At 46.9% G+C, this 25,732-nt stretch overlaps 1 protein-coding gene across 8 annotated transcripts in view; it reads left to right on the top strand.

The window, feature by feature from the left end:
• Positions 1 to 25,732, top strand: part of TENM4 (teneurin transmembrane protein 4) — a 741,722-nt gene that overhangs the window by 677,747 nt on the left and 38,243 nt on the right. For 6 of the 8 annotated variants that reach the window (XM_067750497.1, XM_067750495.1, XM_067750496.1 and 3 more), the window contains 4 exons: positions 1,767 to 1,787; positions 9,267 to 9,499; positions 13,647 to 13,801; positions 19,328 to 20,205. In XM_067750497.1, coding sequence (XP_067606598.1) covers positions 1,767 to 1,787; positions 9,267 to 9,499; positions 13,647 to 13,801; positions 19,328 to 20,205 — 1,287 coding nt within the window. The remainder of the gene's footprint in view (positions 1 to 1,766; positions 1,788 to 9,266; positions 9,500 to 13,646; positions 13,802 to 19,327; positions 20,206 to 25,732) is intronic. The other 2 variants (XM_067750500.1, XM_067750498.1) reach the window with 1 other exon arrangement.

The raw sequence follows: 25,732 nt of genomic DNA, 5'->3' as shown, positions 1-25,732 counted from the left end.
AGACCAGTCACAGGGTGGGTTCCAGGGTTATAGAGAAGCTGTGGTTAGAGATGGGGGAGCCCGACTCTCCCTTTCAGGAGAAATTGTACCAAGTTCCTCACAACTGTCTAGGGATTGGGATCTGCCCATTTCCTGGGCTGGGGTCCATGTGAGCGGACGGGCCCTTGAGCTGGAAAGCAGCCAGGGGAAAAGGAAACTCTCTTTTTGCGGGGCCTCTTCTATTTGCCTAGTATAACAGTTCTGCAAGATATGTATTACTATCGCCCTGACAAATAAGATAAAGGAGACTCAGGGGATTTAAGGAATCTGCCCAAGACCCAGCTTGGCAGGCCCAACCCAGAAGGCCATCACGCAGTCTGCCTCGCCCGAGAATCGTCACATGGCCCGGTGAGGACCACCGTGGCTGAATGCCATGCTTAGTTATTCCCGGGAGGTAGGTGCCCGCTGAGAGCCTCACCTTGCAGTACACGCGAGAGAGGAGGGGAAGGCTCGCTGGCTGACCACAGCTGTCACGGCCCTCGAGATGAGGGTGCTGGTACTCACCGACCCACACAGGCACCAAGGAAGGAGAAGGTCTTTGGCCACGAGAAAATCAGAAGCTCACATTCTGTAGACTCACGGGAAATCAGGTGCCAGGCTGAATGAGAAGCAGCCGCTGATGGGATATTATCTGCCTTTTCTTCTCTCTTTTATAAGTTTGACCAGTGTAGACATCTGCCAGAGAAGAGGGAACTCTTGAGTGTGTTTGCTTTAGTCAGCTGCTCATAGTATCTCTCTCCTTCCCGTGCCATGATGGAAAGAGCTGTGGGCTATGGCGTCAGCCCACCTTGACAGAGAAACTAGAACTGGACCACTTACCCTCTCTGGGCCTCCATTTTCACATCTTTTAAATAAGCGACCCCCATTTTCCCTGTCTCCCTGCCACAGCTGTGGGGAGATTGTGAAAGACGGTAAGTGGGTAAGGAAGGGAGGAGTAAATTAAATTTGGAAAGAAAAACAAATTTGTCGACATACTATCATCTTGGTATATTTTCTTCCAGTCTTTTTTCCCAGGCCTGTTTCTCTGTGTTACCCTCTCCCTTCTAATTAGAGTGTATCTCCAATTCTGTATTCTATTCCGAGGAGAATTGTGGTGGGCTACGCAGCTCTCCATTGGGCAGTGTGCGCACAGAGATGCAGCTTTTTTTTTTTTTTTTTTTTTTTTTTTTTTTTTTTTTTGTCGTACTGCTGTGGCCTCTCCCGCTGCGGAGCACAGGCTCCGGACGCGCAGGCTCAGTGGCCATGGCTCACTGGCCCAGCCGCTCCGCGGCATGTGGGATCTTCCCGGACCGGGGCACGAACCCGCGTCCCTTGCATCGGCAGGCGGACTCTCAAGCACTGCGCCACCAGGGAAGCCCAGAGATGCAGCTTTGAGCGTGTGTATCTAAGGGAGTGCTTCTCTGTACAGGGGAGGGGATCGACTATTCCAGCCTCTGTCTTACCCTGGTGAAAGCAGCTTGGGTCAACCTCATCCTCTTCCTGTAAGTCAGCAGTGTTGACGCATGTGAAACCATGCCTCTTCTGTGATACGTAGCTGATGATAAGTGAGCTCACTGACAAGTAATAGCCAATATGAAATAGATCAGTGTCGGAGCTGTTAAGTCTTTATTTATTATAGTATCGTACAGGACCATTGCTGTCAAGTTTCAGGCTGCTAATAGTGCTTCTAACCGTGCTGCTAACACTTCATTCTTTCTTCTATTCCCTGCTCTCCTGTCTTCTGTCAGAAATAAAGATTTCAGACATAGGTAAGCCAACCGCTGGAGAATTTCCTGTCTCTCCCCTGCCTTGTTGCATGCTGTATGGTAAGCCGCACCTGTCAATCTGAGATCGCTCAATGGCAAACGAATCCTGTGTGATTGGATCGGATTGGGGGTAAATCAGCTACAATGAGAGAAAGTCATTAATAATAGTGGGGGTGGGTTGGGAGAGCCTGAACTCCCTTCATCTCTACCAAAGTGCAGCACTTACTCTGGTCGTTTGTGGACATGACAGACTGAGTAATAGGGGGAAATTTTAACCTTGGCATAGTAATTTGAACACACCGGTCTGCTTATCCTCAGAATGAATGATGACGTTATCCTGACTGTGTTGAGTGACTTGGAGGGTCACAGTGGGAAGTCCTGAGAATGTCTTATTCAGGCAAAGATCCTGGAAGACAGGCTTCAGATTTGTATTTCTGTGGGCATTCCAGGTGCCTTGGCTTTGGAGGCTGGGTTAGGGGCTAGGGGACCTCTCCAGAAGGTCTGCCAGCAAGGAGAGAATGGGGGAATTTCCAGACCATACAGACCACCCAAAGGGAGCAACCCCCAAACAGGAACTTTGTCACAGAGTAGATGTGTCGTGTAGGCTCACAGTGACCCTGCGGCAAGCAGAAGTGGTCCTCGTCAGGCACGCCGGGAGGAATGTCTGCCTGTCAGCATCCCCTGTCATTGTGACGCTCGTCTGACTCCTGAGTAGTGGTCACCTCAGAGTCCCCAAGCCTCACACACATCTGGGTGACTTGAAAGTAGCCATGGCAGATGGGGATGTGGCTCGCACTGCTACCTAGGTGACTCTCAGTTATTCGTGTGTGGCTCAGATCAGAGTGGCACATGGGGTGGTGCTTACTTGGGATAAGGATGGTAGAAAGAGTCAGGTAGACCCAGAAATACAATAATGTTTATGTCCATGTCTATATAGTTATTAATGTAATTAATAACTATATAGATATAATTAGATATAGTATTAATGTAACAATCATATATAGTCTTTTAAGATACTAATAATAACATGTAGAGAGCATTTAATATGTAGCAGAGAGAGGGTTAAGTGTTTTACATGGATTATGGCAGTTCACCCCCAAACCACCCTGTGAAGTAGGTATTCATGATACACCCAATTTACAGATGAGAAAACGGAAGCTCCCCAACTGTGTGACCTTGAAAAACTTATTTCATCTGTCTGATCATTAGTTTCTAATTTGAGGATAATAACATGTCCCTTGGAGAGAGGAGCACTAATGATTTATTATTATTATTCCTATTATTACTATTATTATCATCATCAAAACAATTATATGATGATGATTATGTCTCCATTTTTCCCCAAAAAGGAATTCAGTCCTCTTACAACCAAAGACACATGTATTAAAGTAAATTAAGTAGAGTTTGGGAATAAGAGAAAAAAGGAGGAAACACATATATGTGATTACACATCAAATAAGACTCTGAGCTTCCTGGAAGCCAGATTAAACAGGGAAACAAAATTGTTTTCATGGTTTACATCATCAGAAGTGGGAAAATATGCCCACTTCTAAGCAGAGGAATATTTTTTCCTGACACTGAAATAGAAAAGAGATTTCCAAAGATCTCTGTGTGGATGATACTGAACTATGAGTTGATATGTGCCCTCAAGTTCAGTTTTATAGAAAACACAGTACATTTCGTATGAAAATCTTGGATGAAAACCTAGCAGTTATCATTAAAACCTCCAATCAGTGGTGGTAACTGCCTGGGACACAGCCGGGGTACAGGGGGACCTAGCCGGGAAGAGTTAGGAGGCAGGGCCCTTGTCCAGGTTTGCTGTGTATTCATGTGGCCTTGGGCTGGTCACTTAGCTTTTCTGGTTTCCAATTGCATCATCTGTAAATTGAGAGAGTTGTGGTTTTCGTACCTTTTGTTTCTGACTTTTAGCAGTCTTTTGATGTATCCATGTATGATTTCAGGGCTGGATTCCTGCCCTCTCTCAATTCATTGTTTTCTCACGTGCTAAAACCTATTTAGAAAGTGAACCGAAGCGGAAGGGAAAAACCGAATTTTTTTCTGCCTTCCAGTTTTCTAAAGACAATCAGGAGGGAGAAGACCAGGGCTCCGGCTCTGATTTTAACTGGTACCTGGATATTGGTAAATCCCTTCCTCTCTCAGAGCCTTAGTGTTCCCATCAGTAAATGCCAGAAGTAGATTAAAGAAATTCTAAAATTGTGTCCTCTTCATCCATTAGCATTTACTGTTCCAGCTGCTTCCAGGGATAGCATTTGGCTCCAGGCTGGTGCCCTTAGCCTGTGGGTGTGTGTCTCTTTCTTTGACCTTTACAGCCTCAATTCAGCCTACCATACTGGACATGCTCAGCACAGAGACCCCCACCCTGGTCCTTTGGGCATCTTCCTCCCTGCATCCCTTCAGGGAACAAGGATCCTCACCTCTTCCCAGATCTCTCCCCTAGCATCACGGAGGAATGTCTGAAGCCTGTTGTTCAAAAGTACATTTGAACTCAGTTCTCCATCAAACCCAGCTGCACAGATTATGTTAACTCTGAGAGAGACCTTAATTGCCTAGGAAAATAGGTTAGACAGACAGTATTAAGTGTGACATACTTGTCTTTTCCATTGTGCAGTAACATAAATGTTCTGGAGGTTTCGTAAGGTGACCAGCTGCCCTTAATTGGGCATTTTTATTTTTTAATAGAGCAGGCACTGTGCTCAAAGGTTTGCATTCTTTATAGAATTTTGTCCTGAAGTAGCCCTTTGAAATAGATGTGATTATCCCCATTTCTGAGATGAAAAAACTGAGGCTCAGAGTAATGAAGTAATTTGCCCAAGGTCACCTACCAAGTGGGTTGTGGAGCTGGTATTTGAAAACCATGTCTGTGTGGTTCCAGTGCTCAAACTCTTCCCACTTGTTCCGAGAACCAGTGAATCAAGTTCTGCCAGGGCTGCTACATGATGTGGGGCAAAGGACGCTGCTTTGCACAAGCGGATCTTATCCTGAGACAGAGGGAGAATGCTCACTCACAAGCAGGGAATAGATTGCCTTTCGTCCCAAGAGACTTCTGGGCTCACAGCTCCTACTAGGAAATTCCCTACATTGTCCAGAAAGAGGGCAGAGTGAGGCTTCACTGTAGCTCAGTAACTTCAGGATTGCTACCTTATAGCCTCTAAGGTTTTCGTAGCTTCCAGAGATACCAGGCTTATGTTTAAGGAAGTAGAAAAGAATGACCGTATTCTATACGCAGCCCTCCTCAGGATACCGGGGATCAGAATCGGATCAGATGCGGTCCCTGTCCACAGAACCAGGCGTGGGTCTCAGAGTTAGGCCATCTCCCGTCTCATGCATTTATGGCTTGCAGAGTATTCTAAGTAATGCCCTGTTCCTCCAAGTACAGATAAGCAGCGTTGGCATCCTCTGAGAACTTGTTAGAAATGCAGGCTCTCAGGCCACACCCAGAACTGCTGAACTGCAGTCTTCATTTTAGCATGATTCGTGGGTACATTAAAGCTTGAAAAGCACTGCTCCTAAAGCCATGGTTTCCAAATCCAGCTGTGCCTCAGAATCGCTGGAGTGATTGATGTTAAAGGGACAGATGCCCAGGCCCTTCGGATGTGATGCGTGAGGCTTTTTTTAAAAAGCTTTCCAGGTGAACCTGATGTGTAGCCATATTCAGAACCATCACCCTAAGACCCTTAGCGGTGGATGTTTCCTGTCTCTAATCCCAGACAGGTGGACCATCCTTCACTCACTGATTCATAAATTCAGCAGGCCTTTCTGGAACACTAGCTCTGCACCAGCCCGGTGCTAAGCACCAGGGACTTGAAGCCAGGCCCTGCCCTTGAGGAGGCCAAGATGTCCTTGAAGAGGCAGACAGCTTAGCAGAAAAGGGTCTTAAGGTGCCAGAAGTACTAAAAGTATAATCTGCTGAGGGTCTCGTGGGACCACAACAAAAGAAAGAGGGAAAAGCAGGGTCCCAGGAATCCAGGAATGGTAGGTATTCCAGATGAGGTGATGCTGGAGCTAAACCCCAAGAGATGAGCAGGTGCCCTGGAGAGAAAGGCAGTGGAGCTTTCTAGGCCCTGAGAAGCAGTGTGGGGAAGTAGAAAGAACACAGACTTCAATGTCCAGCACATCAGAGATGGAAATCCATCATGCCGCTTAGCAGTTTCTGGCATTGCTCAAGTCACTTCACCTCTCTCATCTCATTTCTAAAAGTTTTTTTTTTAATAAATAAATAAAAAGCACCTGCCTTCTGTGGTAGCTGTGACGAAAATGAGGTTGTGCATATAAAATGCTAGCACAGTGTCTGGGACAAATTGGCACCTGGAGGTAGTAGCAGGTGCTTCCGTACCAGCAGCGGGCAGCTCTGGTCGCGCTGCTCCTGGGAGAGGTCCAGGCGCTGCTCCCGGTGCGGGTGGCCTGAGGAAGAAGTGAGCTGAAGATTATCCAAGAGCTCTCTGCCAACTGGAAAGGGCCGTTGAGCTGGATAATTTCATTCACTCCTAATGACAATCCTGTGAGCAAAGCAGAGCAGAGATGCCATCATTCGACCCTGAGGGACCTACCGCTTGGACGATTTAGGTGACTTGCCCACGGGAGAACCCACATCCTCTCAGTTCAAAGCTAGTGCTTTCTCCCCTGCACTTAACTGACCCCCCCCCAACCGCACATTTGTCCTTGAGCACAAGAGAGGGGCCACAGGACAATCCTGACCATGCCACCCTCTTCTGGAATTCACGGACCTGAGAAACGTCACCTAAGTGGTACTTCCCCAGGGCAGTGCAGAAAGACATCAGCTGAAACCTCGGGCGGGGGCTAATCTAAGTGGACAGGGCCCCCCACCAGACTCCCTCAAGGACCTATTTTCTGCCAAGGTGGATAGCAACCATTTATCATGAGTGTGATACGCGAAGAAATGAAGGAATCACCCCCTCCTCCAGCCGTCATCAGGAAGCAGAAAGATCAAGGCTGTCCCAGCATTGCAGAGTAGGATCTAAGGTCACTGCATCTTATTTAGCCAGAATCAGTGCCATCTGGGAAGATTAAATCTGTGTTGCGTTATAGGGCTAGTCACAGGGGACATTTCAAGATAAACAGGACCTCTCTCCTGTTACCACCACCCCCAAAAGAGAAGTAAAAAAAAAAAAAGCTAAGTAATTTGATTGAAAATGCTGTTTAAATAAACTAAAAATGGAGAGTCCGTCCACTTAATGGCTGCTGTGGGCTAGAAGGCACCAAGCTGAACATTGGAGATACAGAAAAGAATAAAACCCCGTCTCTTCCCACCAAGTATTTGGGAGACAGACACAAAAATAAATAGCCACAGCATTATGTTAAGTGTCCTGTAACCCAGATGTGAACAGATATGAATCTCAGGGAAGAGACGTCAGGGAAGGTTTCCCAGCAGAGGTACCATCTGAGCTGACACCTGAAGAATGAGTAGCAGTTCAGCAGGCTAAGAAAGAGGGGGCCCGGGGTATTCCCCAGAACAGGAAGAGCAGGGGCAAAGGGGCGTGATGGCGCATTTGAGGGACTGAGCACAGGGGGTCTGTGAGGAAATGGCAGGAAAGAGGCTGGGAGGACGGAGCAGCCGCCGGGCACGAGGGGCCTTGTGTGCTGCCAGGCTGAGGAGTCTGAATGAGCCTGTAAGACGTGGAGGGTCCTGGAAGGGAAAGCATTGAGGTGACGTGTTGGGTTTGGGGTTAGATCGGGGAGGAATGGCTAGGGGAGGACCCGGGCTGCAGGCAGAGACCTGCCCTTTGTTGAGGAGGTCATGAGACAGGCGGGTCAGGACTAGAGAGGCAGGACAGCTGGAGGAGAGCATGGCATCTTCGTCGTATTCAGGGAGAGGAAACAGGAAGGAAAGCCTTGAGTCTGGAGGCCTGACCAGTCCCCAAGACACCGCCCAAAGCAAGGGATGGGTGTGATGAGGAACAATCAGACTAAGACCTTCAGAGAACCTGACACTGAAGATTACAGTGTCTCAGTCTCCATATGTAATTCAAAACCCACTAATCTGTAAAATAAAATTTTGTTTTTCAAAAGGACCCAAAACTTGCATGCCTGATGAGATGCAAAATAGCTTCTTTCTAGTCTCTTCTGGTCCTCTTACTTGTACCTTGCAGGGGTATAGAGTGCCCCTACTGTGCTGGGGCTCTAGACACTGCTCAGTCTGTGCCCTGAATCCCCTAGCATGGTGTGTGTCCCACCGTCCGGTGAAAATGGCCAGTGCCAGGCCGTCCAGGCTGAACAGAAGGAGATTCCTTATTCCTTTGAATCAGAAGATTTTCCAGAGACTTGGAGTCCCAGAGACTAGCAATATTTAGATGCAGTCTGAAGCCCTGGCAATGATCAGGCCACGTGCAGGAACCGATCGTTAGCTTCCCAGGAGTTATGAGTCTGACTCCAGTACAGCCTAGACCTGGAAGAAATTGTAAATCATACCTTGTGATAGGAAAACTCAGCCTTAATAAGAGATACCTACTCTGTAGTCCTGTCCAAATGCAAAAACAGACATAATGACTAATAATTAAAATAACGATTATGATTCTTAAGTACTACGTGCCATGTATCTGCCGAGTATTTTTCATACATGGTTTTATATAATGTTCCCAATACACCAGCAGGGGAGCTGTTCACATCCCCATTTTGCAGATGAAGAAAACTTGAGGCTCAGGAGGCCAGGTAACTCGCCCAGGTTTCAGAACCAGGAAATAACAAAGCTAGACCTGGAACCCAGACTGAGCTCACCCCAAAGCCCACACAGTTTTCCTGCCCAGTGCCTAGAGGTGGTGCCTTGTCTCCATAAGCCCTCTGTACAGTCGTGGTCTAGCTTCGCTTTCTTCTGTTAGCACAGCCTTGCCTTTGTGGCTGTTTTCCAGCATCAGAGCTATCCCCAGCACTGCTCCTCTCTTCCGTTTGTTCTTCCTTGGCTATTGCTGCAAATTACAAACTAATCCTGCAATTCATTTATGTCTGTCTGCACTAGGGAGACTGCTGGGCTCCTGATAAGTGTCACATGAGCATCCACAGAAGATGGTATGGACACTGGTTGGTGTCCAGTCAGGCCGAGGCCTTAGCCGTCAGTCCCCAGATGGGGGTGGGGCTGCTGTGGGGGAGTGCTGGTGTGTCATTTTGTTCTGAAGTGTTTTTTAAAGTCAGAGTCTTCGTGTTTCTGGTCTGGATTTACAGGCCGCCTCTGGTAAGCCTCACGGAGAGTCTTAAGAAAACGCTTACTGAGCACCTGGTATGGGCATGGCACTGGGCATCACGGGCTTTGGCAAGAGGCATTTGCATTCATAGTTGGGTGGGAGGGATCGTTAGGCCAAGCAGAGAGGTCAGAAACATTGGGCAACCATCACCCCAAATAAGGACATTGTCCCCATAAGACTTTTTTTACTTGGACTCAAGTTATGCATCTCCGGCTGCCTGTTAGGAAAGAAGAAAGTGCTCACCAACTGCCATGTCCTTGTTTTCCAGTCACAGCCCAGCACACAAGTACTACCTGACCACAGACCCCACGAGCGGGGCTGTCTTCCTTTCGGACACCAACAGCCGGCGGGTCTTCAAGATCAAGTCCACCATGGTGGTGAAGGACCTCGTCAAGAACTCCGAGGTGGTGGCGGGGACAGGTGACCAGTGCCTCCCCTTTGATGACACTCGCTGTGGGGATGGTGGAAAAGCCACGGAAGCCACACTGACCAACCCCAGGGGTAAGGCCTTGCTTTTAAACATTCCCAGTAACATTTATTGGGGTATTTTCCATTTCCAAAAGACATATCTGTTTATTATTACAAAAAAATGTTGGAAAACGCTAAGAACTCTACGGAGGAAAGTTTAAATTGTCATAATTCCACCTGCCAGAAATTTTCCCAGTTAACATTTCCTGTCTTTCCCCCTAGTCTTTTTTCTAAGTGTTCTTGTGCATGTAATGCTCACCAGAAACAAACAAAATGAAATCACATTAAACAACCTGTTCTAGCAACCTACTTTTTTTCCTAAGTGATATATCGCAAATGTTTCCCCATGTCATTAAAGAGTCTTCGGTGTACTTGCTTTTAATAGCTATATATTATCCCAGCAAATGGATGTCCCATTATTTAGTTATCAATACCCTCCTGCTGGATATTTATGCTACCTTTCATGTTATTGTTTGATAAAAACATGGCAGTGTATCATCTTTGCACATGTTCGTGTGCTATAGGATGGGTTAACTCTAAGCTTCAATTCTGAGTGCTTCAAAAAGTTGGACCGCTTCATACCCACAATCACTTTCCATTCACTCATTCAGCAAGTATTTACTGAGCATACAGTGCAATGTACTTGCATAAATAAGTTCACTGTAGCAGAAAAATAAGACTTGAATGTGAATCTCTCAGATGGGAGAGGGGGAGAAGTGCTCCCTGAGACGCAAGGAAAAGGAACTGTGCATGGAAGTCCAGAGCCAAGGGAGGTCCCTGTGTCCAAGAGACTGGGAAAGCTTTTTCGAGGAGATGCCATCATTGTCAACAGACACCCATCAGTGTATGTTTACCATGTTGCAGGCCCTAAAGCCAATGACCTATAGTGTCTAAGCCACATGGCCCTTAACAATAAAATAGAAGTAATAGTATCTTCTGTGTCCACCTCCTAGGATTGTTCTGAGGGTCAAAATTAATATATTTCATATGATGTCCTATAAAAATGTCATGAGTGATAGTTTTTTTTAAATAGTGCCAGATTTCAAGGCGTGGTTTTGAATGAAAGCTGTAGGTTTTCAAATGAAAACTGACTTACTCCTCCAAAAAGCCACAGTGCACTTCACACTCAGGAGTCCTATATTTAAATTCACACATTGCCACCTAATAGCTGTGTGACTTTGGGTGAGTTGCTTAACCTCTCTGAACCCCATCTGCCTCCTCTATGAAATAGAAATACACTGCACAGTTGTAGTACAGATTAACTATTACCAGGAATGTAAATGCTTGCTTAGGACAGTAGTACCAGGCACGTGATAAACATCCCATAAATGAGTAGTTCGTATTATTATTGTTATGTTGTATGTGCAGCATACAATGTATCATATTATTTAATAGCATATGTCTCTACCACATATGTGAAGTGGTCAGCTGGTGACTCCACGGGGTAAATATTGTGACATCTGTGGTTAATCTCCTTCCTAATCGTGATTTCCTAATACTGAAAGAGTAGCCTGGAGTGGAAAGAACACTGGGCTTGCACTTAGGGACCCTGCATTACAATTTTGCTCTGCCACTCCCGGCTCTTGTGTCCTCCTTCTCTGGGCCTCAGGTTTCCCGTTAGTAAATGTAAGGATTGGGCAGATGGTCCCCGAGAGCCCTTTTGGTCGCAACCTTCTGTTCTCTTAGAATTAAAACAGTTTTTTCTGAGAATTTTTATTTTCTCAAAATCTTTTCTCAGTTGCTCTCCACATGTGTGTTCTCCACCCTCCCCTCACAAACACATACACACGCATAGATGCAGTGACAGTGAAGTCTCCCCAAAGCCTGTAATTAACCCAGATAGAAATGACAAGGGTACCACAATGTGCAGACACTGTGCGGCAGGGAGGAGAAAAGATGTCCATCTATATAGCACAGTAAAAGGAGAACAAAATGAAGTAATTAATCAGGGGACAGACTGCTTCTATTAGCCTGTGCAGCCAACTTTGTAAACAAGAAACCCAATTGTTCCTGTAGCACTCATCCGTCCTAGCAGATGGAAGAGAAAGACTGAGCATAGCCAGGCAGACAAGAAAGCTCCTGTCTCGGTGCTTAAAGAATATAATTAATTTACGTTCTAGGTAGGGACAGAATAAAGGCTTCTTCCCCCGCTTTGAGGCTGCCGGGTCCTCCGTGTGAAATCAGTCTCCAGCCTTGAACAGCCTGAGGAGGGGGCAGGAAGAACCACAGCTCCCATGGGTGTTCACACTCAGAGGCCCTTGGGTGTCTTAACTCCACCCTCCTGACCGGTCATAGACACGTGGGGCCTGAGAGCAAGCACAAAGTGGGTTCCGTGTTCTCATAATTGTAAGTCCTTAATAATTATTGAGGGCGAACTATTACAGGTCAGACATTATTGTCCACATTTTATCCATGAAGAAACCGAGGCTTGGAAGTAAAGTGATTCCCCTGAGGTTGTACAGCTGGAAAGCTTTATACTTCAAGTGTCTCCACCTCTGTGAAGCTTTTGCTGATCCTTCTTTCAGTTCCTGCCCCAGAGAAAACTGAACAGAATGAAACTGACCTGAATCTCCTTTATTTTCCCGTGAACCTTCCCGGCTTCTGTCACTCCCTGGGTCCATTCTCATTCCCAGGCCTACCCATCTAGAATGTGTGCTCCTCAGGGGCACATCCTGTCTGCCTCTCAGCCCCAGGACCCCTGAGCAGTTCACATTTTGAGGGGGCATGTCTACCTGTCGTGATTCTCGACTTGGGGTATCAATATCACCCTTGAGTGTTTTTAAAACAAGACTTGGTCCCGGTCCCAGCCACCCTATGAACTAATATTTCCAGGAGTGAGACCAAGCAGGTATATATCAAAAAAAAAAATCTTCAGGTGATTCTGATACATATCACTGGTTAAGAAGTACTGATTTGGGCTTCCCTGGTGGCGCGGTGGTTGAGAGTCCACCTGCCAATGCAGGGGACACGGATTCGTGCCCCGGTCCGGGAGGATCCCGCATGCCGCGGAGCGGCTGGGCCCGTGAGCCATGGCCGCTGAGCCTGCGCGTACGGAGCCTGTGTTCCGCAGCGGGAGAGACCACAACAGTGAGAGGCCCACATACCGAAAAAAAAAAAGAAAAAAAAAAAAGATTTACTAGAGTAGTCCTCAAACTTTGATTTGTATCATTATTACCCAAGGTGCTTGTCAAAAATACAGATAGATGCTCAGGCTCCACTTGAGATTCTCTGAACCAGGTACCTAGGGGGTGCATTTTAGCAAGCTCCCAGGTGATTGTCACACACATCCAAAAGTGAGAAATATAGATCTAGAACAATCCCTTCCTTTCACAGCTGAGAAAACAAATGCAGGGACATCCAGTGACTTGCCTGAGGTCACACAGCTGGCTGGGGAGAGTCAACAGGTGGGACGGTCTAGCAAATGGAGGAAGTGATGTTGAATAATAATTATGACTTCTCCTTTCAGTGTGCCTTTTTTTAGAAATTAAATTCACCAGTCTTCCCTACACAAATCCAAAGGATTGTTTTTTTAGGCTCTATAATTCTGAAATAACCAATGAAACTAAAATAGTAATAGGAAACTCCCTGGAGGTCCAGTGGAAAGGACTCCACACTTCCACTGCAGTGGGCCCAGGTTCCATCACTGGTCAGGCAACTGAGATCCTGCAAGCCGCATGGCACGGCCAAAAAAAAAAAAAAAAAAACAGTAATAGACTAGAAAAATGTGAAGGATGATTATCTTGGAAGAAAAGAAAAATTGTTGCCAAAAAGGGATTTGATTATTATAATTACAGGTCTTCAGAAGTAGGTTAATTTAAATAATCCACAGTTTTGACATTGAAAAAGTTCCTCCTTGCCACTACCTCTAGCGCTTAACAAACTCCCAGAAGTTATGAGTCCATATGTAGTGCATGGCTAAGACGATAGGTGAAATTCTCCAGAGGCAGCAACGTGGAAGGACCAGAGGGCTGGAGAATCTGAACACCTGGGTTCTAATCTCTGCTTTGTACAAGCCTCTGGGCAGCTGTCTTCTCGTCTTTAGAAAGGGCATAAATGTTGTTGGAAGAAGCTAATCAAATCACAAAGGGGGAGGTGCTCTGTCCACCCGCAGGTTTCCATGAGTATGTGTGTTGTTGCCACCTCAAAGGCTGAATCCCCTGTTTTGGCTTCTCTACCCCAGGCATCACGGTGGACAAGTCCGGGCTGATCTACTTTGTGGATGGCACCATGATCAGACGCATTGATCAGAATGGGGTCATCTCCACTCTGCTGGGCTCCAACGATCTTACCTCAGCCCGGCCCCTGAGCTGTGATTCTGTCATGGATATTTCTCAGGTAAAAGGAGAAAGCTTCGTCTGCTAGAGCCCTGGGTCTGCACACTCATCCTCTCGCCGGCCCCCAGCCAGCCTGCTGGCCGTTCATCTTTATATTGCACAAGGCCGTAAGCACACTCTCGGTGAAGTGCACTAAGGACACGCAGATGGTTAGGGCACGGCACGTTGCTCTGGAAGTTCACCATCAGAGGTGACAAGTGGGTGACAGAAGGAGGCTCGGGGGACAGTGAAGAAATTTGCCTCAGGAAGCCTCGAAGGCAGCAGAGCCTCACACAGTGTGAATTTAAATCCATAACCTTCTGAATTCCCACTTTGGAAGCACTTATAGATACTTGAACATTGTCTGTTCTCTTTCTAGACTGTAAGCTACATGAGGACAGGAATTCTGTCCATCTTTTCCTCTACTGTAACCAGGGTACCTGGTATGCACAGGAGCACAGCCAATATTTGTTGGTTGATTAGTTGGTTGATTGACTGATTGAATCCCAGCTTTGCCATTCACTAGCTGTGTAACTTTAGACACGTTGCTGAGGTCCTTTGAGCCTCACTTTTCATATCTGTAAAATGGAAGTAATTGGCATTGGCCTGGGAGGATTGCCTTAAGAATATGTGAAACAGTGTACGCAGGCCTCCTAGCACTGCTTGACACTCTGGAGGTGACCGATAAACAGAAATTCTAGTCCTGCTTTCACAAAGGAGGTGACATTTGTGCCAGGTTTTGAAGGTTGAATAGGAGTTTGTTGGAAGAAAGGAGACATTTCACACAAGGAAACAGCATGTGCAAAGGTACAAAGATGTTAATGGGCCTGGAACGTTCAAGGAACATTGGAAAATTGGACACTGAGCATAGGGTTCTTGGAAGGAAGTACCAGGAGTTGTAACTGGAGGCATGCTTTGGGGCCAGTTAGGGAAGGACTTACCTTACCATACCAGAGTTTGGACCTTAGCAGGTGGGTGCTAGGATCCCGGTGTAGACCCAAGAAAGACACAAGGTTCTGGCTGTTCAGCATGTCCCTGGTTTGTCCTGCAGTGACTTGACAAGGGGTGTGTCCCTTATTGCTAGATCCTTTAGCAGGACCTGGCTGGTGCCGAATCAGTGAACATCCATCTTGCCAACATTAGCAAAACCAAGGAAATAAGGAGGCTCGAATCACACTAGATTTTGAGTTGGTGTCAGCAGTGGGCACACTTAGCTTTTTAAACCCCCTCGCTTCTAGGGGAGCCTGCACACGGGCCCTTTGCCACTGACCGCAGACCTGCTCCCTCTACTCAGCGGGCGGCAGCTGGGAGACCTCTCTGGTCATGCCTGTCCCTACTACCGATGTGTGTCGCAGAGCCCCTTCCCCAGAACTCAGGGCTGCTGCCGACGGCCCAGCAGCCATGTCCCTTCCCTGTCAGATGCTGGTGTGCACCAGCTAATATAATCGTTATGCTCCAGTGTGGAATCTGTTCTCTGCCACCTGTCTTTCCAGTATGGCAGGCCTCCCCTTGCTGGCTTGAGAGTTTCCCTCTCCAGTCTGTAAGCAACCATGATTTATCCATCAGGAAGCTGCCACGGCCTGAAGATGTGCGTCCAAGTATTTTCAGTTCTCAAAATGGGCCCTCCACCAGCCAGCAGAGGGTGCTGAAAATTTTCAGTCTACACATGGGAAAATTGTTTAACTTTAGCTAGAAGTACTGCCAAGCAGCCCGATCAAAGGCTTGCAAGACAACGGGCATAGAGTGGAGGGGGGATAAAAACCCACACTTAAATTCAGAAATCCTGGACTGAAATCTCTATGGCCGTGGTCCTCAACACCCCCCTCTGAATCTAAGCATGGGATCCTTTTTACCAAACTCTCCAACACAGGCATAACCTCTTATACACATGTACGGGAAGGGGGCCTGGCTTTCATTCTCAGAGATTCCTCTGTCACAAACACGCAGCTGCTTTACTGTGCCCTGTGGAGCAGGGAGGTAAGGCAGAGAGATGAGAGCACAGCTCACACAAGGGTGCAAAGGGGAAAACCAAGGAACTCTCTGGGAGGGGACGAAGACCAGGCCAGAGGAGAAACTAGAGGGAGGCAGAGAGTAGAGAAGGAACAGAAGATGCTGCAGCCTGTTCAAAACAGGATTAGTGCTCAACTCTGCAGCCTGTGGCCACCACAGACACAGAGTATAACTCTGTCCGTAGAGTCCAAAATGACTTCCTGAGAATTTAGTATGTGCCGGGCACTGTTAGAAATGGGGATACAGAAAGGTTACGACTTCACTTTTCTTGTTTAGCTGTCACCATAATCTGTCAAGGTAGGTATTACGTACCCCATTTTATAGATGAGGAAACTGAAGCTCAGTGAAAGAAAATGTGGTTATAAATGCAGAGCCCTGTGCTAGTTTCCCTCAGGGGTATGGAAATGAAATTTTTTTACGACATCACGTAAAACACTTCGAACTTCTTTCCCCATATGGAGAAGGTGGTAATAAATATTTCATAAGAGCCTAGCACAGCGTCTGGCAGCTAATAATAGGCTATAAATATTCATTCTCTTTATAATTTACCAAGAATTTCCTTGTGAGTTGTCTCATTTGATCCTCACAACTTCTCTTATGTAATATTTATTACCACCTTCTACATATGGGGAAAGAAGTTCAAAGGGTTTATGTAACTTGAGGAAGATCACACCTGTGGACATTGGCGGACTGAGCTAGGAAGTGTGCTGTCCTGACCCCAAATCCCTCGCTCTCTCTATGCCATTCACCAGTCAGTCATTCGTTCACCCATTTGACAGTCCATTTTTGCAAGTAACTCTGCAACAAGGTAGTCAGCTCAGAGGGCTTTAACAAAGGCACAGAATGCTCTGGAGGATGGGGCGAGGGATCTCCATTCCGTCTCAGGACGATAGAATGTGGGAGCCGGAGGGACCTCAGAAATCGCAAACTCTCATCCCTCCATTCTGGTGATGGGAAATGAAGCCTCCACAGGATCATCGCTAACAGGGAGGTAAAATCAAAGAATCGTAGGTACTTGGTCCAGAATCATCATGCAGGCACTGTGACTCCAAGGGCACGGCTCCTTCTTTCCCAGGTGCCTGTGTGCACATGGGCGTGCAGGAGAGAGCAGGAAAGGCTTGCTCTTCCCTCCTCCCCTCCTTCCTTTCCCTCTCCCTCCCCTGGCACCTCCGCCCCCCTCCCCACCCACCCATCAGGGCGCCATCATCTTTTGACCATAATGACAGGCGGAGGTCTCAGCAAGTATGTCCCCAAGGTGCCACAGGACCAGAGGGCATAAAAGATTTAGCAGCCAGTGTTGACAAGAAATGGGCTTTCGGAAACTGAAAATTCCCCTGTCGCTTTCAGGTGAACTGCGTTCTTGATGCAGCCGAAGGCACTGGAGATGCTGTGCTCCAGAGACCACTGGGAAGGGCGAGGGAGGCAGCCCGGCTGCGGGGCGGGGCTCTGGGCTTCCGGACGGGCCACTGGCTGCCTCGGGGGGGGCCCCCGCCCTGGGGAGCAGAGGGACCCAGGCTGGGGTGAGGGAGCAAGCAGACTCTTGGAACAACGGCCTTGGGCCGGGGCCTATGCCATTCTGAGAATGGCCCTGAGCTGAAGGGGCAGATAGATGAAGGTGGCCACATCTCATATGTATATTATCTCTGGAGCTTCTTTTTACATTAGTAAACTACCACATGCACATTGCAGAAAATATAAAACATTTAAAATGACATAGAAGAAAGTTAAAACTACCTCTCATCCAGATAACGGTGTGTGTATACCCCTCAAGCTTTTACTCTCCCTTCTATCCATAATCTATCTAATTTATTGTATTTTTTTCCCCAATTGGGATCAAACTGTGCTTACAGCTCTGCAGACTGTTCTTTCCACTTAATACATAGCAAACATCTTCCCACGTCATTAAATATTCATCTATAACATCACTTTGAACTGCTACACAGAGTATTCTAACTTAAATGTATGAACTAAATGTACTATAATTTATTTGGCCAATTCTCTGTCATTGGGCATCTGGGTTGGTTCCAGTTTTTTACCATTATTAAAAATGGCTGTGATGAGCACCTCTGTAGACAGGGGTGTACAAGAGTGAATTTCTGGAAGCGAAATTGCTTATCCAAAGGTTTATACTTGCTTAAATAAGCCCCAAATTGGACTGAATGTCAAGGACTAGAAGGGGGCTCGGGAACCTAAGGCAATGAGCCCCCAGGGGTGGGGTAGAAAAATCAGCTGGAGGGAGCAGCTGGCAGCCCATGTGCACTATGGCTGGATCTCGTGGGGAACACAATTGGCAAAGGGCTTCCCTTAGTGCCAGCACCTCCCAGGGTGATGTACCCAACGTCCCAGCCTCCACGGCCACCCAGGCAAGAAACAAAGCATCCTTGCCTCAGACCTGCTGGCTGCAATCCCTTGCCTGCCCACCTGTGATCCCTGCCAGCTTCCTGACCTGGCTCAGAGGAGGCTCAGACATGGGGCCCAGGACCTCTGAACCCCTCACTCCCGTAGCCGATGTTGTTAATCTCTCCCAGGTGGACCTGTTCTCTGAGGTGCTAGAAACCATTATTGAGAGCAAGGTTTCACCAACTTCCGTGTGTACGGGAGCCTCCCAGGGGTTTTGTTGAAATGCAGATTCGGATTCAGTAGGTTTCAGGTGAGGCCTGCCATTCTGCTTTTCTGACCAACTCTCAGGTGACGCCAACGCTGCCAGTCCAGTGATCACCCTTGAAGGAGAAAGATCCAGTTATGATTTCCAGCCCCACGTTAGAATCAGCCAGGAAGCTTTCATGCCTCTGCCCGAGCCCCACGCCCAGGGAGCTGATCTAATTGATCAGAGGTGGAATTTGAGCACCAGTACTTTCTTAAATCACCATCGGTAATCTGAATGTGTGGCCAGGTTTGAGAATCACAGGTCTGGAACTATGTCAGACAAGAGCCAGTGTTACTTTCTCTTTACATCCCCAGCACCTAGCCGTGTATTAATCCATGAACTCAAAGAATTGAGAAATCATCCTTCATGCGTGTAGCAACAATGCATGAAGCATCTTTCTTACTCCTACTTCAGCCTCCAGACTCCATCTGCCTTCCCCCCCCACCTCCCACATTAGCTGCCATTATCTGAGCACTTATGGAGGGTCAGACTCTCTGTGCCACTGTCATTCCTGTTTTACAGATGGGAACATTGAGGCTCAGTGAGGTAAAGTAACTTGCCCACGGTCACAAGTAGGGGAACTAGGGTCTGAACCCAGGCCTGTCTGACTCCAAAGTCTCTCCTCTCGCCTGCTTTTTTTGTTTATTTGTTATTCCCTTCTTCGTGTTTTTGTCAGTCTAACGTAGACCACCAGATGTCTCCGTGAGGGCTCTTGCATGCTTTCTGTCTGCTCGGGGGCTGATATCCATGGTGGATGACAGGCTGCTGCGGGGATCAGGCGGGACTGCCACGTGCTGGCACTTGGGACATTGTTATGGGCTCTAAAGGGTGTGGGATGATCAGTGGTGGGCACCTGGCCAGGCATTTGAGTGTCTGTCTCTCCATTGTCAGGTTCGCCTGGAGTGGCCCACAGACTTAGCCACCAACCCGATGGACAACTCCCTCTATGTCCTGGACAACAACGTAGTCCTGCAGATCTCTGAAAACCACCAGGTTCGCATTGTCGCCGGGAGGCCCATGCACTGCCAGGTGCCCGGCATCGACCACTTCCTGCTGAGCAAGGTGGCCATCCACGCAACCCTGGAGTCGGCCACTGCCTTGGCTGTCTCTCACAATGGGGTCCTGTATATCGCTGAGACCGACGAGAAGAAGATCAACCGCATCAGGCAGGTCACCACCAGCGGAGAGATCTCACTGGTTGCCGGGGCCCCCAGTGGCTGTGACTGTAAAAATGATGCCAACTGTGATTGTTTCTCTGGAGACGATGGCTATGCCAAGGATGCAAAGCTGAACACCCCGTCTTCCTTGGCTGTGTGTGCTGATGGGGAGCTCTATGTGGCTGACCTTGGGAATATCCGAATCCGGTTTATCAGGAAGAACAAGCCTTTCCTCAACACCCAGAACATGTATGAGCTGTCCTCCCCAGTCGACCAGGAGCTCTACCTGTTTGATACCAGTGGCAAGCATCTGTACACCCAGAGCCTACCCACAGGAGATTACCTGTACAACTTTACCTACACTGGGGATGGCGACATCACGCTCATCACAGACAGCAACGGCAACATGGTAAACGTCCGCAGAGACTCTACAGGGATGCCCCTCTGGCTGGTGGTCCCAGATGGCCAAGTCTACTGGGTGACCATGGGCACCAACAGTGCACTCAAGAGCGTGACCACACAAGGACACGAGTTGGCCATGATGACGTACCACAGCAACTCTGGCCTTCTGGCAACCAAAAGCAATGAAAACGGATGGACCACATTTTACGAGTAAGTACCAAGACCAGGCTGTGTGATGGTTTTGTTTCATGGGTGCATTGTAGGATTAGAGGTGAACTGATGAAGTGTTAATTTGTGGATGTGTTTTATTTTAATTCACTTGGGATGCAAACCATGACCTATTATATGTTCTGCATGTTAATAACCCAGATGATTACTCCTAGGAAGGAACATGGTGTAGTGGAAAAGGCGTGAGCTATTTGGAGTCAGAGGAGTTGGGCTTGAATCCAGCTCCACGATGATCTTAATCTCTCTAGGGCTCAGTTTCCACCTCTGTAAAATGAAAACAGAGGATACCTGCCCAACATACTACAGGGAGGTGGTGTAGATGAAAAGTATCAGTACTTGGTTAAGTGCTAGCATCTTCATATGACCAGTGTCCAGAAATGTGGCAATGGGAGAAAGAACAGTTCCATGTGGAAGAACTGTCCATGTAATCAAAGCCCACATCTTTAAGTTTTAAAAATGTTCTTTCGGGCTTCCCTGGTGACGCCATGGTTGAGAGTCCGCCTGCCGATGCAGGGGACACGGGTTCGTGCCCCTGTCCGGGAAGATCCCACATGCCACGGAGCGGCGGGGCCCGTGAGCCACGGCCGCTGAGCCTGCGCATCCGGAGCCTGTGCTCCGCAACGGGAGAGGCCACAGCGGTGAGAGGCTCGCGTACCGCAAAAAAAAAAAAAAAAAAAAAAAAAATTCTTGCACTTTTACCATTTTGGATGGAGTTTATGAAGTGCGTTACATGCCTCCCTTCTCAAACACATTATACAGACATAATGAAATCTTTCTTTTATGAGTCAGGGTCATTAATAGGAAGCAACAACAATGCATTTGATGCTGCTGTTTGAAGATAGTTGCCAGGAAGTGAAGAAATGAAGCTATAGGACCCTTCATCCCTGCCCGAAGTGATTCTAAGCTGTTTTTTCATTAGCTCCTGTGCCTAATCCACAGTTTTACCACCTCCTCCCTCAGGGTGGCGCTATCGTGTCATTGTTGGTTTCAGTCGTGGGACCGACTTCAGTAGCTCACTTCCCTTCTCTTCATCCAGGGTAGGGCTTCTTAACTGGTGTAGTCATAGAACCAGACATTCAGCTTATTATAATCCTCGCCAAAATTAAATATATATGTCCACGGTGTTCCTCTATGAGGTATTTTAACGAATGGACTTTGTAACATCTATTCTACTTGGATTTCTTTGGCGTCTTTTTGAGGTCTTAGCCATGTTCCACACAACTGAGACTGGCAAATACACGACCCTTAGATAAGTACGTGGAAGATGGGGAAGGAACTAGCCTTGCTGCCCGTCACTGATGGGCTAGGAACTGCATTATTGCATTCAGTCCTCACAACAGCTCTGGAAGATGGGTGACAGTATCTGTTTTACAGCAACAGAAACTGAGGCTCCGAGAGGCTCATTTGTTCACTGTTCTGTAGTGAGAACACAGAAGAACAGGGATCACCACCCAAGTCTGTCTGATGCCAGAGCTCATGTGCTTTCAGCTCTGCCCTGCTGCCCCTTGGCTGAGTTTGTTAATCCCAAATGAACCCGAATGCTTGAGCTGTAAGTTTTTCTCAAGCTTGATCAAGCATCAGTTTCTCACAATCCCAGAATCCAAAGCAAAGGGAGCTGTAATCGATTTTTAAATATAATTTGCACACACAAAACAAGTCACAGCAGCTTATACAGAGTTCAGGGGCTAAATTCCTTTCTCCAAACAAGGGCCTTGTAAATTACAAAGAAAAGACAAAGATCCAGGAAAACAACAATTATCTTGATTAACTAATTGAAATGGAAATACGTTAAATAATTCAATTTTCCCCCCATTGCCCAATGGAGATCTCTTATTCGTTATTTAGCCGATACAGGGGTTTCTTTGTCTGAGCAAGTGGGTACGCTCAATTAGTTCCCAAGGTCACGCCCTCAAGTCCCAAACTGAATGCTTACACATCACTGCAGCCGTTACTCTCAACCAGCCCTGAAACTGAAAACCATTTCCTACATCTCTACCAGGAAGCATCCTGTTCCTCCCTCCCTGTCTTCCTTGATGAAATATACGGCCATATTTGATGTTTTATGAAGAATTCCAAAGTGTCCACTTGATAGCTATACTCAGGAGTAGAAGATAAAAGCCCTAAAAGAAAAAAGTGAAATTCACTTTTTTTTGAGATCCTACTGTGTGCCAGGCTCTTTCCCATTTAATCTTCACAGCAACCTCAGATGGTAGGAATTATCAATTCCATTTTTTACAGATGAACAAACTGAGGCACAGAGAGATTAGGTAACTAGTCTAAAATCACACAGTGAGCGCATAGCAGAGCCAAAACACAAGTCCATGTTCTTTTAATTACACTAACTGGGTTCACCTAAATTCTTTGCAACTTAACTATATGGTAGGGATTAAAATAGTACCTTTTTCATAGGGCTAGTCTAAGGTTCAAAATTTCAATGAGATAAAACATGGAAAACTCAGTGTCTGACTCATCACAAGTACTCATTTGATAGCTGTTGCTGTTGTTATTATTATTTCAAGCAGTATTAATATTAGTATTTCAAGCAATATTAGTGGCAGTACAAGTAATTGCAGAGATGATGTTTGGGCATGGAAGGTACCCAAGGCCTCGGAGCAGCTGTGAGTCACCTAATCAAAGGAGCAGACAAAAGTTGTAATTGAAGTAGGTAGAAATTAGAGGGCAGACCAGAAGAGCAGAATCAAGTGTCAAGTCTGAGGGATCAAGGTATGAACTAGGAAAGGGGTTAGATCCTTGAGAGTATCAAAAATGGGCTGGGGCTTCCCTGGTGGTGCAGTGGTTGGGGGTCCGCCTGCCGATGCAGGGGACACGGGTTCGTGCCCCGGTCCCGGAGGATCCCACATGCCGCAGAGCGGCTGGGCCTGTGAGCCATGGCCGCTGGGCCTGCGCGTCCGGAGCCTGTGCTCCGCAGCGGGAGAGGCCACAACAGTGGAGAGAGGCTCGCGTACCGGAAAAAAGAAAAAAAAAAAAAGGGCTGGAAAAAGACATGCAGAGTGGGTCAAAGGTTGTGAACATAGCAAGGATACCAGATACCTATTTTCACTGGATGTTTGCCATGTGATTCAGGGGCAGACTGGCTTCCAGACCCAAGTCTCAACCAGACAGAAATAACACCTGATCTACTCCATTTCAGGGCCATTATGGGGATCAAAAAACTAAATAAATACTGGAAGTGAAAATACTTTGCAAACTATGATGCTCCCAAGAAGTAACGGTCTGATATTATTATCATTATGGTAATTCTCAGCACAGATTTGGACAGATTTTGCCAATGCACATTGCTCCAGTGAATTTCCCACTTTTAGCTCCATGAGGCAGCTTAATGGATTCCAAACCCAAATGCTCTAATATTCTTTTTTAAAAAATCAGCCCAGGCTTCCCTGTTACATGGGCTATTACTGAAACAAGTTTCAAGTTGGCTTTATCGATCCTCTCAACAGATTAATACATCTAACATAAACACCACACACTTTAGAACAACTTGACTTAAGAGTTTATAATTCTGGGGAATCAAGGTTACTTTTCTTCCCTCAGCCCACAGGTCTGCTGGTAGGAAACCGCAAAGGGGTCTGTAATGCCTTCTTCATCTCCAGCGTGTGGCATCATTAATTTCAGGCTTGGGCTCCTGGGCAGATGACATTTGGTGACTAAGAAAATGGCCTGATGAGCTGAGGCGGGTTCCAAAATTGTCTTGCTGGTTAGGCATGAGTAAGTTTCATAGGGGCAAGTGGCTCTGGCATCCCATGGTGCCCTGTGACAGCCCCTGTCATCCTTATGCTCGAGCTAACCACTCTGAGATCCTAACTAATGTATCTCTGTACAAGCTTGGGGCTTGCCACCTAGTAGATGCTCAGTAACTATTTTATGAATGAAATTCACATTCAGGAGAGAAGGGGGATAATGAAGGGAAGAAAAAAATATGCTGTAGCGAGAAAAATACTAGGTTTACATCGCAGCTCCAGCACTATCAGTGCTCCCAGCGGGAAATTGAATTCAGTTCAAATGGTTCCAATGAAGAGACTTGGCTTCCAGTTTCTGCTTGAGGATGTAAGAGCTAGAAAGAGCATTGTTCCCAACCTTACAATGAAAATAAGCCAAACAAATGGCAAATTCCTGAGTTTTCCTTGAACTCCTTCTCTGAAGTCACAGGGCAACCAAGTGGCCAAATCCAAGGAGAGACAGAGTGTCACATCGCAGACAAGATGTGAGCGCTAACTTACCTGGTAGGTGCAACCAGTCCCTGGAAGGAAAAGTTCAGCTTGGTGAGTCTATAAAGGCTCAGTGTGTACTGGCAAGAGAGTATGAAGCCCTTGGAGACTGCAGAAATTGGGAGAGTCCACATCCTCCGGAACTTTTCTCCACAAACCCCGCTCGGTACTCACAGAAAAGACTAGGGAAAGATGTAAGAAAATATCCCTTGTGGTAGACCTGGGGGAGGGGTACAGCAGCTGCTGAGGGAGGGGCACAAATTTCTGCCTGCTCCACCCAGACCCCTCTCACCTGATCTCCCACATGGAATAAAAGGCTTAATCTGTGGAGAGGAGGGCAACACACACTATTCTACTTAGGTACTGGTGGAAAACCATAGCAGCTGAATGAAGGAAGAAAAAAATTTCCAACTACTGCTGGAAGAGGAGCAGGAATATGTAATGGGCCCAGACGGACAGCCTGAAAGGGGCAGGAGCATTGAAGAGGCCACACCCCTGAGACTCAGGGACACGTGCAAATATAAGATTGAGGCTTAATCAGAACAAAAGAGAATTCTCTCAAGCTCACCAGCCACCACCACTAGCTAAAAAGCTAAACATAACAATGAAAAGCAGCCTACTACTGGGAAAGAGATACGAGAGGCTAAAAAGAGACCCTTTCTAAGGCCTGGCACAAAGAGGGGACCTGAAACTGAGAATAGAATAGACACATTGAAAGAAAACCCTCTGGCAAACCAGTTTCACATCCTAAACTCAAGGTATTGCTGGAGGAATGTAACGCCTGTGATGCACTAAGGTTAAGCGTAGAAGTAACAAATTTCAAAGCCAGCCCAAATCCTACCTAAATTAACTTAAACTCTCTCACTAAAGTTTGAGCAGAAGGAAACTCATACTCATACCCCAAATCTATTACCTCATTGTCTACTGTGTTACACAAGATGTCACACTTTCAACTGAACATACAAAAAGGCAAGAAAAAGCAATACACTCCCAGTAGACAAAGTAATCATCAAAACCACACTCAGATATGACACAGATGTTGAAACTGTCTTTCAGGAATTTAAAATAACCAAAAATTATGTTAAAGGTGCGAATGGAAAAGGTGAACGGCATGCAAGATCAGGTGGATAATTGAAGCAGAGAAATGAAAACTAAAAGAGAGAATTGACTGGAAATGCTAGAAATGAAAAACACAGTTACAGAAGTGAAGACTGCCTTTGATGGGCTTATCAGTAAACTTGGCACAGCCGAGGAAAGTAGATAGGTCAATAGAAATTATCCAA

The sequence above is a fragment of the Pseudorca crassidens genome, chromosome 9 (genome assembly GCF_039906515.1).
Source record: "Pseudorca crassidens isolate mPseCra1 chromosome 9, mPseCra1.hap1, whole genome shotgun sequence".
NCBI lineage: Eukaryota > Metazoa > Chordata > Mammalia > Artiodactyla > Delphinidae > Pseudorca > Pseudorca crassidens.
This window is presented reverse-complemented; position numbering and strand designations above follow the sequence as displayed.